This window comes from Lipophrys pholis (genome assembly GCF_963383615.2).
Source record: "Lipophrys pholis genome assembly, chromosome: 3".
In the NCBI taxonomy this organism is placed as follows: Eukaryota; Metazoa; Chordata; class Actinopteri; order Blenniiformes; family Blenniidae; genus Lipophrys; species Lipophrys pholis.
This window is the reverse complement of record NC_137627.1, coordinates 23,827,477-23,842,453: the sequence shown is the minus strand read 5'-3', so window position 1 is coordinate 23,842,453 and position 14,977 is coordinate 23,827,477. Positions and strand designations below refer to the sequence as shown.

Below are 14,977 nucleotides of genomic sequence, written 5' to 3'. Positions count from 1 at the left end.
GTTTTCCAAACTGCCCCCACCTTTGGCTTTGCTGGATGTCTTTGTCTCTGCAGCTCGACTGCGCCCATCCTTTCATACATGAACTGTAACAATATGCAGATAAACGGCTCCACTGGAGCAGTCGATGTGTCGTAGCTTCTTCTCAGTGGTTCAGATTTGGCTTTGGCAGAATCCTTCCTGTTGAAAAGTTTTTTGACGCTTTCACAATATGTATTTTATTTGGAGAAAAGTCAGAAAATTAAATTCAACCTCTGTTTGATTTTTAACTGAATGTGCTAAAAACAAAGAGCCTGAAGAAAAGAAAACAAGACGATTGACTCTTCACTCGGTCCTCGGCATTAAGTCTCTGCACTCTGCAGCAAACACACATTTCTCTCAGTGAGTCGTTTAACGAGCTTCTGGTTCTTCGGGGCCTTTTCTTGCCCGTCATCATGGACGTGTCACCGTTTCTAACCAACTTCCCACACGAAGCTCGCATCACCTTACACTCGTTAGATCGACACTGAGGCTTTTCCTGCTTTGAGGCCGTCTTAATTAGAATCCCACATTGAAAAGAAAAGCACGATAAGACTTGATATCAGCTTTGGGAATCGGCTCCCTGCTTTGTTTGGCTTCACTCTAATGTTTTTGGGGGTCTCTGTGTGAGATCTTCATTCGGCGTGACTTGTCCACAGAGTAGAGGACAGTGAATCACTGCAGTGGTTCTCAAACTGTGGCCCGTGCCCCTCCTGGGGTCACAACGATGCCTTGTTACCTGACCTCTGACATGAAATCACAATACAACCAGTGAGTCAAAATACATAGTTAGATTATTAAAACACATTTTTATGACCGAGTCTGATGTCAGTGTAATGGGGATGAAAATGGATAAAATAAGGTGTAACAGCAGCTGCAAAATAGATTGAATAACCTGCCAGGTTTTAAAGAAAAAAGCCATTAACTGGGAGATTTATTCTATTTATAGCCTTTTGATCTGAACACCCACCTACAATCGGTTTACTCTTTTAATTTCCGTCAACCTTTGTGTATTTTTCACAGGATGCTGAACGCAGTGATGGTGACAACAATATGTAAACTATTCCAACACTATCAAGGTTTTTATTCGTAAAAAAAGAAAAAAAGGGTGGTGACTCTTGGATAGTTTGCTGCAGGTGCACAGATCGTCCTCATCAACCACAGCAACAAATATTAGAAAACTCCACTTTCAGTATTAAATAGATTTGTCTGATACAGATTGTTTGGTGAATTCTGAATGACTGTAAAACTTCACTTGTGCTGCTGCTGAGAAGTTTTTATTTAATCGCGAGTCCTGCTTGTTGAGAAGAAAACGCTGCTGAGTCCAGACCTGATCATGAAGTGTCGCCACAGACCATCATGTGAGCATCGAGGGGGAAATCAGACACCAGTGAATGTGTGAGGTTGGATTTGTTTTTATATTTCTTCTATATTTATGAAAATCTTGTCTTTTTTTTTTTTTTTTTGTCCTGTCTTTTGGAAACATGTTTTCTTGGTGTGTGTTCATGGCTGCATCTAATCCACGGACTGTGTATTTTAATCTGAAAGAGAAGAATGAATTCACTCATCACGTTCAACCTGCATTTTTGTCAAAGAGCTGAACATGGGTTTTTTTTTTGTTTTTTTCAGTTTGTGTCACTACTTGACCAGAATATTAAGAATAATCCGATTTCTTTGCAAACACAGAAAGCCAAGTTTTGCTGTGACGGTCAGCTCTGAATGCAGTGAGGCTTTTGTTCTGACGTACCTGAGATGAGACCGACTCCCCGGGCCGGTCACATTATGCAGTTTTCTTCTCTATGCACAGGCCTGATTCAGTATTTTGCAGATGATTCCTGGTTGTTGTTTTTTTTTTTTTTGTGGAGGACAATGACGAGTTCCAGTAAATTCAGACATTTTGAATGTCAGTACTTTGTTCTTTCTTTGTGTGATCAGCGGCTTATTTAACAGCTTTAATGTGGTGAGCGACACTCCTTTGGTGTTCACCAATGAAATGAAATAAATGCTGAATAACAACTTGATGTTGGGCTCTTATTTGTGTGTGTCTGGGCTTTAAGCAGGTGTGTCACACTCTGTTTATTTTTGCAGAGAACTTCACACTGTCTGTTCAGACTAATAAATTGCCTTTAATGCATGCTTTTTAGGCTGTGGGAGGAAGCCAGAGGGAGAACATGGACCCCAAACCTGGACTCGATCCAGGGATAATCTCAGTGGGTGACATAAGTGCTAACCACTATTCCACTCTGGCACCTATATAATAATAATTCTTTCAAAATACAAAGCAAAAATTTAACAAATGTATTGACTTTGTGCTCTATTGACTCGTCATGTATCCCCAAAATATTAAAAAAAGAAATCCTGTCTTCACTCACCACAGATGGATCAGCATGTTTTCAGCTGGGAGTTGAAGGCTCTGCTCACAGTGACCCTCATTTGTGACATGTGGCTGTGGGAATCAAACCGGTGAACGGCTAGCTTGCCTCTGTGACCTTTAGGCCACCACTGCACTAACTGCTGTATCATGCCATTTACAAAAATTTATCATAAACATAAGTACAAATCCTTAAACTGTATAGTTACCTGATTAGAGAGAACATGCAAACTCCACTCAGGAAATCATCCAAGCCTGAACTTCAATTGAGGCTGTTCCCAACCTTACAAAGTGAACTTGACTTGTGGAGTTTGTATTCATACAGATTAACATTTGATTATATCAGGTGGTATAATGATATTTTGGTCTCAAATACAATCATTAATAAGAATATCCTGCTCAATAAGACAAATGTACTAATCATGCCTGAAAACTAACTGATGGATTAGGACTTGAGTTAGTAATTGTTCCTTTTTTTAAATTATTTTCAGTGTTTTCTGCATGTGGTTGAACGTCATTGAAATCAACATGTGAGTTACAAAACAAACCAAATGTTTCTTTAACAGAGATTCCACGTTTCATCTTCTTCTAGCCGAGGGGGGGGGGGGGGGACAACGTTTATTGTCTTTTTAATTACTTTTCTTTACATTCAAAAATAAATATGTACAACACTTACGTTCAATATCGGATCATTTCAGATATTTCAGTTGTTAAATCCTGTGGATTAAAACATTTTCCGCCACACATACGCCTTTATAAAATAGTCCACCCCTCCACTCCCTGTGATGGTACCGTCCACTCTCACAGAAACGCCGGTATCAAAGCTGCTTCAGTCTGCCACTGACAACCGTAAGTGTTTACGTCTCGATGAATTACTTTATTCGTTCATTTTTCACTCATGTTTGAAAGCGACAAGCTGCAAATAAGTACATTGATGACACCTAAGTTTATTCAGAGTGTTAGAGTAATCCGCGCGTGCACCAGTTACCGCTGCTAGCATGTTAGCCGCTCCGCTAACCCGCGAGCTAGCAGGTAAAATAATTAAGATTTTTTTTTTTTTTTAAACAAGCGTAACCAGGAAAAGACTTGCATCTTTAATATCAGTATTTTATACTGTATTGTAAGTTGATGTTGAATGTTAAAATTGAGACGAAGGTACGATACGTGATCTCTGTCATCCCGGGGCCGTTATAGCCGGTTAGCATAGCTCAAGGTAGCGCGAGACAGTCGCGTCATGTTTATGTCTTTTTAAAAGTGAGCTCGTTTTAATGTCGTGAATTACCACGCGTGAGCAAAGATCTATTCCTCTGGTGAGCAGTGAAGGGATAGCCCGAATAACATCCACCTGATCACCGTGTTTACTCGTCAATCCAAGAAGTCAACGCCAGGAAAACGGTTCTGTACGTCACGTGTAACTTCCCTTCAGCAGGGACGTGTGGAACCAGGTGTCTCTGGAAGCGGGGGGTCTGTGGGTCCAGGTTCTCTGGAAGCAGGGGGTCTGTGGGACGAGGTGTCTCTGGAAGTGGGTGGTCTGTGGAACCAGGGATGTCTAGGACCAGGGGACTGTAAATCAGGGTTCTGGGACTTGGGGGGGGTCCCCCAGGGACCAGGGACCAGGTTTCTCTGAGACCAAGGGGTCCTCTGAGACCAACGGGTCTCTGGACGCTGGAATTTCTAAAATATTGGCCTCTGGACGCAAGAGTCTTTGGGTACAGGGTTCTCTGGGACCAGGGACTCTGAAACAACGGCTGCGGGAGCAGGGACTTTGGACACAGGGGTCTCTGAACCCAGAGTCTCCGGGATCAGGATGAAAACATACATGTAAATCTGCGTTTTTCACTCTGTGTCGGCTGGCAGGTCCAAGCTGTGCCTCCTCCAACATGGCCGCTTGTTTGATGTGTGAAGCATCGGCAGGGAAAACGCTGACATTGGAGGGAATTCTGAGTCATTATGAGTTTTCAGTGTGGATCGTTACACCACAGCTCTCTGGCACATAAGCTTTCAAACTTTCCTCAAGAGCGTTGTGTCTAGTTCTCCTTCTGGATTATTCTTTGTTCGTGTACATGTTGGTAAATTTTTTTCTTTACACCCCCAATTGGAGTATTTTATTCCTTGTAAATCCATTTGTAGTCATTCCACAGCTTGTGTCTGTTATTTTGCATTCTTTATTGATCCGTTTGTATTTTTGAGGCCACCTGAAGTGGAGAATCAGAAACACATCTTGCTGTTATAACGTGAAGCATCTGAAGTGTCTTCAACTTTGGGAGAATGGAAAACAGACGAAAGGTTTTTCTATGTGGCGACTTAAGCTTGAGGAGTTGGAATTAGAATAATCTAATCCGGGATGGCTGTGGTGGAATTCCTCAGGATTATGATGAAGTGTTTGTTGAAGTTTTGTATTATTGTCCTGGTTTGTGTGTTTACAGGAGCAGCCTGTGTGGTCTGGCACTCATCAAGACTGTAACCGACACACTGGACAAGCTTGTAAGTACGTGAAGGATAAATACCTCTCATGATTGGTAAATGATGCGCGATGATATTGACTTGTGACTTTGTTCCAGCATCGCCTAGATTTGAATGGACAGGGCAGCCAAAAGAATCCAGGTATGAGCATCCACATGTTGACTGGTCTGATTATAAAGCTAGAAATCAGAAATTTTTGTGGACTGATTCTTCTGTGTGTAGCCCAGCTAATGAAGGGGAGTAAACCTGCAGCGATGCCGCAGAAGAAGAAAAGGAAGCAAACCGAAGCAGGCGATCATGAGCACAGCTGTAAAATTCCAAAGTAAGCCCAGCAGATGTTTATTAACTGGGGGGCGGGGAGGTTGGGGTGGGGGGTGGGCGGGGGTAGGCTTATTTTTCATCATGAGCCTCTCTGAACCCATCACCTTCTCACTTTCCTCTTCAGCGAGTGTGTTGAGGAAATGTCCCCTCAGACAGACGTGGGTGTTAAGTTGCAGTTGAGTTGTGATTTAAGCAGGTTAATCACATGTTGGACCAGGCAGACCGTTTCTCAGCGTGGATGTAAACGTTGCAGTATAATCCGATCTTGCAGGACTGTGATCACTGTGCCTGTGTGTGGTGTCACGTGAAGTGAAGCTGTGTTGACTTTAGTTTCTACGGCCATAAAAACCCAAGTGCTTCTATATAGAGCTGTCTGAACGGAGACAGTAATGGAGCTGATTTTTTTCAATCAACATTACTACTTTCATAGCATGTTTGACGTTCAGATTTACAGTGAAAGTGCTTGAAGTTAAACATTTGATGGATGTTTCCAGGCTGCAGACTTTGTGTGACAGTTCACTGCGAGTTGAGGTGAAGGAGGAATTCCTGTTGGTGAACAGAAGCTTAATAAGGCCTTTTTATTTCCGGCAGATCAACAATCAATTCCCTCAACACAGAATAAAATCCAGGAATATTCTTCCATATTTTAGTTCTACGTACAGCCCGGTTTCATCCTGAGTGGGCTGGACCAAGAACATTTAAATTTCAACTCTAAAGTTTTTCCTTGTTGTGGTGCAGAGTGTCATGAAAATGTCCATATATTTTCACAAAACCAAACAACTATGACAGAAAATGACTCCAATATCAACATAAAGCCAATTTTAATGAAACCTTCAGGTGCAAAATACAGTAAAATGCCCCGAACACGTCTCCTATAGCTGTTGCATGATGGGTGTTTTTACATACTCGGCCTGACAGAATGGCTTTGAAGCCAATGCTAGTCTGCTAGCTTTCATGGCAGCGCCTCTGATATCTCTATTGTCGTGTGTGCTACCCTTGAGAAATGTATTTATTTATTTATTTTTAATCTATGTTTTCTTTGAAATTTTTACAATTTTCTTGGTTTGTCGGCCGAATGGAGCCTCTTGTGGACCCACAGGCTTTAAGTTTCACCCCTGATCTGGACTAAACTTTTAACTCATTAAGCAGATTTTTTGGCAGGTCTTTGTTGAAATGAGTGTGGATTTAGAGTTTTTTTTTATATGAAGCCTGAGTGTTGGTTCTTCTTCCTAACAAGCAGCTCAATATCCAAAAGTCTGCATTGTTCATTGCTCCAGTCCTGTGAATCTTTCTGACATGCTACCTTGTTTAATTGTTTGCGATGAATGTTATTATCTGGGGGGTATCAAAAATGCTAGTTAGAGTATATCCCCCCCCCTTTTTTTTTTTTATACTTTTTAGAGGTCTATATATGTCTTGTGTTTCCCCTCTAGTGATTCATAGCTATACTCTCTCTCACTCTTTGGTCTGTGCCGTAGCCTCACTCGACCTCAGGTCCGCGGAGGAAAGGCAGTCGTCCTCGCCAAGCCGTTCTCGGTGAAGAAGTGCCTGGCCTGGTTCCAGCAGTACGCCGACTCTGATAACATGGTGGGACCCGAGGCCATGGAGAAGCTCTGTGAAGACATCGGAGTGGAGCCGGAGAACGTGAGAGTTTTCCCCACATTCAGTGACGGCTGTCGATTCAAATGTCCACCTCTGAACCTCCGTCCCGTCTCCGTCTCAGATCATCATGCTGGTTTTAGCCTGGCACCTGGAAGCAGCGAACATGGGATTCTTCACAAAAGACGAGTGGCTCAGGGGAATGACGGCACTTCAGTAAGGAAACGTCTCCCTGTAAGTGTTTGCGCCAGAGTTGAAGCTCCTGTTGAGAATAAGTTCTGTCTCGTCGTCTTTGCAGGTGTGACTGCATGGAGAGGTTAAAAAGCAAACTAGATTACCTGCACGGCGAGCTCAATGACTCCGCAGCCTTCAAAAACATCTACAGATACGCTTTCGACTTTTCCAGAGTGAGTTTCCTACCGTCTTTTTAACAAGATCTCTGAAAGTTTTGATGGATTCATTAAAAATGTTTCTGCGCATCCCACAAATGCAATTTCTTTACTAACGTGGCCCCCATGTAGAAACGGGGTGATTAGACTTGTTCTGAAATCCCAAATAGCTTTGTGACAAATCTGGTAGCCTTGGATTGAGCTCCATTCTCCACTGGTAAACTGCTCCGGTCACTTCCTGCTCACAGAGTCTCTGTTCACAGGATAAACACCAGAGGAGTTTAGACATGGACACCGCCAAGTCCATGTTATCTCTGCTGCTGGCGAGGTCGTGGCCGCTGTTCCCCGTCTTCCAACAGTTCCTGGAGGTAAATCTACAGAGTCTGTCAGGAGAAACTCCTGATCATAGCGGTTTGTTTTAGCCTGGTCATCCTGGCAGAAAACTGCTCCTCATCCCCTCCTGTCTCCTCCCTCTCACCCCGCAGCAGTCCAAGTACAAAGGCTTGAATAAGGACCAGTGGTACAACGTCCTGGAATTCAGCAGGACCATAAACGCAGACCTTAGTAACTACGACGAAGACGGAGCTTGTGAGTGAATCTCTTTGATTTTGCAGCAGCTTCGGGCCCCGTTTACACCATTTCAAGTGAAAAGGCAAAAGTTTTGTTGAGTTATGAGCTTTGTTTTCACGACAACGGTGCTCCGAGACTCTGAAAAAGCGCATGTTGAAAACTCCTTCCAAGGTGAAACTGAAAAGTCTCAGACTCCATGTAGACAGCAGAAATGCCGCTACTGTTCCCACGAACCGTGGCCGTAGTAACTCGTAACCTATTTTCCGGACTATTGAGAGCACCTGAATGTAAACTGCACCCCCAGAATTTTAAAAGAAAAAAAAAGAACATACTGTATATAGGCCACACTTGACTATAAGCCGCAGATGTCCACTTTGTAACGGGGCAGGAATTTCACTGTGGGAATGTGGGGATTGCTCATATTTTCATCAATTCCTGCAAATCTGTCTTTCATAGTGCTGGAAAAGTGTATGTGCGTGTCGGTTATTTTTCCTGATTGTGATTCTGAGGAGGAAGCTATCTCAGCCACGGAGTCCAGCAGGGCGGCTTTACGTGATGCACCTGAACACATCACTCACTGCCTTTCAGCTGCTGGAGTTCTGGACCACAGAAAGCAGCACAAGACGAGGTCACGAAGAGCAGAAATCTCACCGTTAGGGCAGGTTTTGGAGAAACACAAATGTTAAAAACAGCATGTATCTACATGCAGAAGTAGAATCTGACGGCATGAAGCCCGTTAACCCGTAAAAATCCATAAATTAGCCGCGTCATTGTATAAGCTGCAGGATTCAAAGTGTGTGAAAAAAAGTAGCGGTTTATAGTCTGGAAATATGGTAGTTATGCACATGCTCAGTAGGTGAACAGTCAACAACTCCCATCGTTAATGTTTATAGTCTATAGTTCTGTGTTTATGGTTTCATGACCTAAACATACGGCGCCCGCTAGTGGCCCGACATGAAAATGACATCTTTTTGCGTATTTCTGCTGTTGCCATGTAAACGCAAAACTTTTCTGAAACAAACACAAAAAGGAGGTGATTTCACTTGAAGTGTTGGGATTAATGGGAGTTCACGTGAGACTTTGCGTTTGTTTTTCCTTTTGAGGTTCACGTTTTCCAACTTTTTGTTGTTGGCAGCAGTTTGGGTCCAAGAAAACTAAATAATGGCGCTTTTCCACTCACTCCTACTGAGCCTTACTTGGCTCGACTCGACTCCATTACAATATAGTAGGACCACGTTGTGGGCGGAGTCATCTGACTTTCCACCCCATGGTGTACAAGTAATTACCCCCGATATGAGGAGTCAACATGCATTGGCTGAAATAATAAATTAAATAGCATATGTTTATTAATATTCCAAAATGTGTATTGTTATGATTGTGCTTCACTGTCCGGTGTTTCGTTTTCACTTTTGCCCCTGTTAACTGGTGACTTCTGCCACCAGCCGTTAGCAGCAGCTGATGTTAAAATGAGACAAACAAACGGTACAATACTTTAATGGAGATGTGGTTAAACATCGTTCACCAGGACAGCTACGGATTTTGGTTGGGTTTTTAACGTCTGCTGTGAAAAGGAGATGCTTGAAGAAGCTAGTCACCAGTAAACAGGGAAACCAGTTAATCCAAAACACTGCGGCTCAGAGACCTCCCCATACCCGTAGCGGGGCACCTGAACCCTCTGGTCGCCACCAGATGAAAAACCTCAGCACATCGTCGCTCCTCCACGGGGATTAAGTTTGTGTGTTTGTGATCGGTTTAAAAAAAATGATGGGGTGAACGAGCCGTCCTGACTTGTGTGTCGTTACGTGCCGGCCAGTCAGCGATGTCACATTTTCTACTCGCCTTAGCTCGCTTGGAACCTCGGCTGCGCAGGACCCATGAGAGTACCTGGTCGAGGGACTAAGACCAAGTGGAGTAAGGCTGAGGAGGAAAGAGTGGAGAAGCACCATAAGGCTTGAATGACCCCGTTGTGACCTCTTCTCTCACTTTGTTTTCAGGGCCGGTGCTGCTAGACGAGTTTGTGGAATGGCAGAAAAGGTGGTCGTCATAGCAACCGACCAGAAAGACCCACAGGAAAGAAAAGTGTCATTTCAGGGGTAAAGGGAGAACATGCACTTCCAGATTTCACAAACGCACAAACACGGACTCAAAGTTCCCCCGCAGGGACTCTGGTCCCCGCCGAGGTCGTCCTGCACCTCGCAGACGAGACTCGCTCTGCTTCACTGGGGACAAAGTGTCAGAGAGAAGAGCTGTGGAATCTCTTTTCTTGATAATTGTTTTTTCCCATTTTGTGTCTTGTTTATAGATGTTTTCTCAATAAATAAAAGTAAACACCTCAAACATTTTGGCTCATCTCGATTCTTTAACCTTCATACACCAAACGGCAGCATCGCCACATGTGCAGCTCGGCTGCTCATCCCACAAATGCACCATTTGAAAGTGAACTAAACCAGGTTTTAATCAGTAACACATCAGGAAGCTTTGACACCATGAAGAAATAATCTCCCAAACATAAACGTCTGGTTGGTGTGAGTTGTCAGACGTCCATGTGGAAGCGAGGCTCCTCCTCGCCGTCGCCCCTGGTGTCCAGAGGAGACGTCGTGGCCGCAGACATGATGGCGTTGAGGCGTGTGAGAGAGAGAGAGCGCTGGTTGAGCCTGGGGGCGGGCACAGGGGCCTCGGCGGGGGGGTCCGCGAGGTGTCCATACCGCCGCCCGTCCTCGTCGTACTGGTAGAGGCGGATGACACGGCTGCGACGAGCCGGGTGGGGCGCAGACGGCGGGACGTTTCCGTCTCCTTCAGACGGCTGATCGGACCCTCTGCTGCCGTCTGCTCCTCCTCTTCCTTCACCACCCTCCTCTTCTTCACTCGTTTCCTCTCCTCTTTCCTTCTCTTCATCTCTTTCTGTTTGATTCCCTTCATCTACTGCCCGACTGAACCTGCTCGTCTCATCTTCATCCTCACTTTCCTCTCTGCTTCCTCCATCTTTCTCTTCCCTGCTCATTCCATTTTCCTCCTCTCTGCTCCCTCCATCTTTCTCTTCCCTGCTCGTTCCATCTTCCTCCTCTCTGCTTCCTCCATCTTTCTCTTCCCTGCTCGTTCCGTCTTCCTCCTCTCTGCTTCCTCCATCTTTCTCTTCCCTGCTCGTTCCATCTTCCTCCTCTCTGCTTCCTCCATCTTTCTCCCTGTGCTCTTCTGTTTCACTTTGACTCCCTCCATCATCTCCCAATAAAGAGAAACTGCTTACCTCACTCTCCTCCTCCTCCTTCTCCTCCTCACCCTCTTCAGTCCTTCCCTCCTCTCTCTCCTCCTTCCTCCCCTCCTCACTTTCTCTCTTCTCTCTCTCCTCCTCCGTCCTGACGTGTTCGCATCCTTCCATGTAGGTGGCGGTTTCTCTCTCCTCGCCCCGCCTGTAGCAGAAGCTCCTCTGCGGTTTGGCGGGAGGAGGCGTGGAGTCCTCCGGTCCCACCTGCCCCATCTCGAAAGCCTGGTTCTTGTACGTGGCCGGCACTGTTACCATGGTAACCTCGGATCTGTGGTCTGTGGCATCAGGTTGGCGTGCCTGTTGCTGTGTTGACCGCAGCTGCTTGGTGACCGCCGCTAAACACCTGAGAGGAAACAGCAGAGTTACCTAACAGAACTCTGGAGGTGCTGAGGAGTGCTGAAGGTGTCAGATGAACGGACTCAATGCAGCCTGGGTTTCCTGACTCTGTCTCTCTGTCCTGTGACGGAGCGCTGACCTGTCCAGGATCAAAGACCTGCCTTCACCTGCAGTCGGAGGGCTCTTTGCATCAGGTACCTTAAGTTGGATGAAGCGATTCAGAAAGTGGAGCGGAAGGTTGAGGAAGTACCTGAGGACATAAGTCCTGGCCAGAGCTCCGGCACTGAAGCCCACCACGAATGTCACCAGCACCGACGCCGCCACAGCTGCAGCAAACTGCCCGTCTGACACTCCTGCCGTCCCCCCGTCTCCGGACTGGACCTCTGGCCCGTCGTCAGGCTCCTCCTGAGGACGCCCGAACTCAGACCCGTCCTCGGACTCCTCCTCAGGCCCGACCAGAGGAGGCCTGGCCTTAGACCCTTCCTCCGGCGCGACCTCTAACCTGACCTCAGTCCAATCCTGAGTCCCGTCCTCAGGTTCCTCCTGAGGGGGCCTGATCTCGGGCCCGTCCTCCGTAGACCTGACCTCCTGTCTGACCCTGAAGGCCACGACGTGGAGCTGGTACTGCCACAGTGTGGTTCCCTCTGGGCGCCACAGGAGGCAGTAGTACAGGCCGCTGTGGAGGGCGCTGGTGTTGGAGATCACCAGACCCCCGTCATGGCCCATGGAGACGGGGTCCAGGCTGCTGTGGGGGTCCCACGGGTGGTGGTAACCAAACGGGCTGTGCCAGAACAGAACCGTGCCTATTGAAGAGGGGAACAGCACCTCAGGAGGTAAGCTGCCGTTTTCATTCATTGTGTTTTCAATCTCATTCACACATCCTAAACTGTATGAAGGGAAATTACTTTAACTCGTTTGTTTGGGAATCCTGCACTCAATGTTTCCTGTCGGCTCTACGTGGTTGGTTCTGTGTGCAGGCAGGACGTCCCTCACCTGATCTCTGTCTGTCTCCACACGGTAAAGTCAGCTGCTCCTGAGGCTGAGCCCTGACCCGGCCGGCGGGCTTCACGGTCATACCTGTGACCGCCGGCGCCGCCCAGGCAGCCAGCAGAGCTGTGAACGTTAACCAGCCCGGTAACATTTTAAACCTGCGCAGGAAAAGACCGCCAGTAAACTTTTTACGGGACATGCTGGTAGCAGTAAACAACTGGGCGACAGTCGAGTGTTGGAATTAAAATCATTTTATCGTGTTTTCATATGAAATGTTGTATTAAAACAAATACACAACAAACGCAGGAGAAGTTTCCAGCTCTCTTTGTATCCCAACACAACTAAAAGTACATGCTGCTCCTCTCTTGTGATTTTGCTTGTAAAAAAATCATCGGAGGACGTGTGTTGTTATGGTCTTCTCACTGTCACCTGTATTTTCACCCTCACAGTGATTTACACACCGGAGTCACTTCATTGTTTCAACGCCATCACATGACATGAAGCTGCACCACCAAGGACTTGTTAGAAAAAACTAATTTCCACTGTCAATCCATTCATGTTATAAGAGAAAAATGTTCTATAGTTTAGAATAAGACGTCAGCTGGAGTCACCGGAAAAGAGACAGCTGGAATTCCTGCTGGATGTGAGGTAAAGACACCAGACTGATGAAGATAAAGAGGAATCAAGTGGCAGAGGATCATTCCTGATTATTTTACCTTTGTGTGGTGGATGCAGCCGCGATCTCTTCTCCTCTGTCAGCTCCCCCAGCAGAGAGTAAAGTGCAGCTTCTCACATGACCCTGGACGTCTTCTCATCTCGTGGTGTTAAAGATTAATAACGTCGCCACCACAGTTGTTTGGCTTTGCTTTATTTTTGTCCTCAAGTGAGAGATGTGACAGAATAATCCTCCCATGGAAAACAACCTTTTGTGGGTCTTTCCTTCTTTCTATTTCTTTCTTTCTCTTCCCCTCTTTCCTTTATTTCCCTTCATTCTTTTTCCCTTCTTTCCCTTCATTTGTTAATTTTTGTTGTCAACATTCTTTCTCTCCTTTCTTTTCCTTCCTTCTTTCCACAGGTGAACACATCCTAACCCTCCATAAAATGCAGATTTATATTATGGCCACAGCCTTTACACTCCTCATATTTAACTGCGAAGATCAGAATTTTATATATTTTTAACTCACCAGTGGCTCTGATCTGGGTGGGATTAACTAACTGAACAGTTAAACTTCTGCACCTGCTTACCTTTTTACACTTTAAATGTTCTCTGTTTATCTATCCATCAATGTTTTGAAGTGTTAAAAGAAAATAATTTGCAGGTTTTCATAACGTCAATTATTCCTGTAATTACCGGTAATATCCACCAGGTAGTGCTCTTTTACCTACATGAGAGGGAAACTTCCTCTCGTTAGAAACACTTACCAAGAATCAACATATTTAGAGTCCAAGCACTGTAAAGGTTATAACAACAACAACAACTACTACTACTATTATTATTATTATTATTATTATTATTATTATTATTATTGTTATTATTGTTATTATTATTATTATTATTATTATTATTATTATTATTATTATTATTGTTGTTGTTGTTGTTGTTGTTGTTACTATTAATATGATGAACACTTATTCTTTCTTAACCATCAGAAAACCTGTTTTTAAGGGCCTAAACGTACAGAACGTTTAGCGACACTTTGCATGCTCATCAGGCTCGGCAAAAAGTTTGATCATTTGGAAGAATCACATATTTGACTGGGAAAATGAAAAGTGTCACCTGGAGAATTTGGAAAATTCAGCCTGACCGGCCCTCAACACAGCTACGTCACAATGACGACCATCAGCCAAGGCGCCACCTGCTGGAAACAGGAAGTGGGGTGTACATGCTCAGGCTCAGACTTCACATGTTGCTTTAGGGTCCATGGATTTTATAGAAACGCCACTGATGAAATAATTAAATATGTTTTTTGCTTAAGATGAATTCATATTTTAAATAATTAATGACACATTTAATGACACATTTATATATTTACATCCAATTTGTATTAATATATGACACATTTAATTAATCATTTAACGGTACATTTATTCATTTAATTTTGGCACATTTAGGAAATTAAATAATTAATTAAATAATGAAATAATTATATCAGTCTTTTACGTAAAATTAATTTAATTAATGACTTGTTTAATGACACGTTTATATATTTAATTCCATTAAATACACATTTAATTAATTATTTATTCACACATTTACATATTTTATTGAAATTTTAATAAATTAATGACACTTTTAATTAATTACTTAATGGTGTATTTATTTATTCAATTTTGGCACATTCAGTCCTCCATACAACACAGGATCATGAAGTAATTAATCAAATAGTGAAATAATTGAATATGTTTTTTTTACATAAAATGAATTCATATGTTAACAAATTCATGATACATGTAATGACATATTTATGTGTTTATTTCAAATTTTATTAATTAATGGCACATTTAATTATTTATTTAATGGTGTATTTATTTAATTTTGGCACATTTAGGCAATTACACATTTATATATTTAATTCCAATTTTAATTAATTAATGACACATTTAATTATTTCTAATTATTTAATGACCCGTTTATATATTCAATTCCAATTCATGACACTT

General features: G+C 43.8%; 1 protein-coding gene across 5 annotated transcripts; it reads left to right on the top strand.

Annotated features, from left to right (window-relative positions):
* The first annotated feature begins 3,178 nt into the window (after nt 1-3,178).
* On the top strand, nt 3,179-10,063 carry LOC308107633 (DCN1-like protein 5). Of its 5 annotated transcripts, none has more exons than XM_080460084.1 (10): nt 3,179-3,235; nt 4,813-4,870; nt 4,948-4,990; nt 5,072-5,171; nt 6,649-6,814; nt 6,894-6,985; nt 7,068-7,176; nt 7,422-7,526; nt 7,644-7,746; nt 9,723-10,063. In XM_080460084.1, exons 4-10 carry the CDS (start codon nt 5,080-5,082, stop codon nt 9,773-9,775), a joined length of 720 nt encoding a protein of 239 aa, XP_080316210.1. In that variant the 5' UTR covers nt 3,179-3,235; nt 4,813-4,870; nt 4,948-4,990; nt 5,072-5,079; the 3' UTR covers nt 9,776-10,063. The 5 variants fall into 5 exon arrangements, with proteins under 5 accessions (XP_080316210.1, XP_080316212.1, XP_080316213.1 ...); XM_080460086.1 differs by having other exon boundaries at nt 3,190-3,235; nt 4,958-4,990; nt 9,723-10,062; XM_080460087.1 differs by having other exon boundaries at nt 3,190-3,235; nt 4,813-4,874; nt 9,723-10,062.
* The last annotated feature ends 4,914 nt before the right edge of the window (nt 10,064-14,977 follow it).

Bases quoted from the DNA above. Each gene is read 5' to 3' on its own strand.
- LOC308107633 (XM_080460083.1), top strand. The intron at 6,986-7,067 runs GTAAGGAAACGT...TCGTCTTTGCAG, and splicing joins AGGGGAATGACGGCACTTCA to GTGTGACTGCATGGAGAGGT. The intron at 7,527-7,643 runs GTAAATCTACAG...CTCACCCCGCAG, and splicing joins TCTTCCAACAGTTCCTGGAG to CAGTCCAAGTACAAAGGCTT.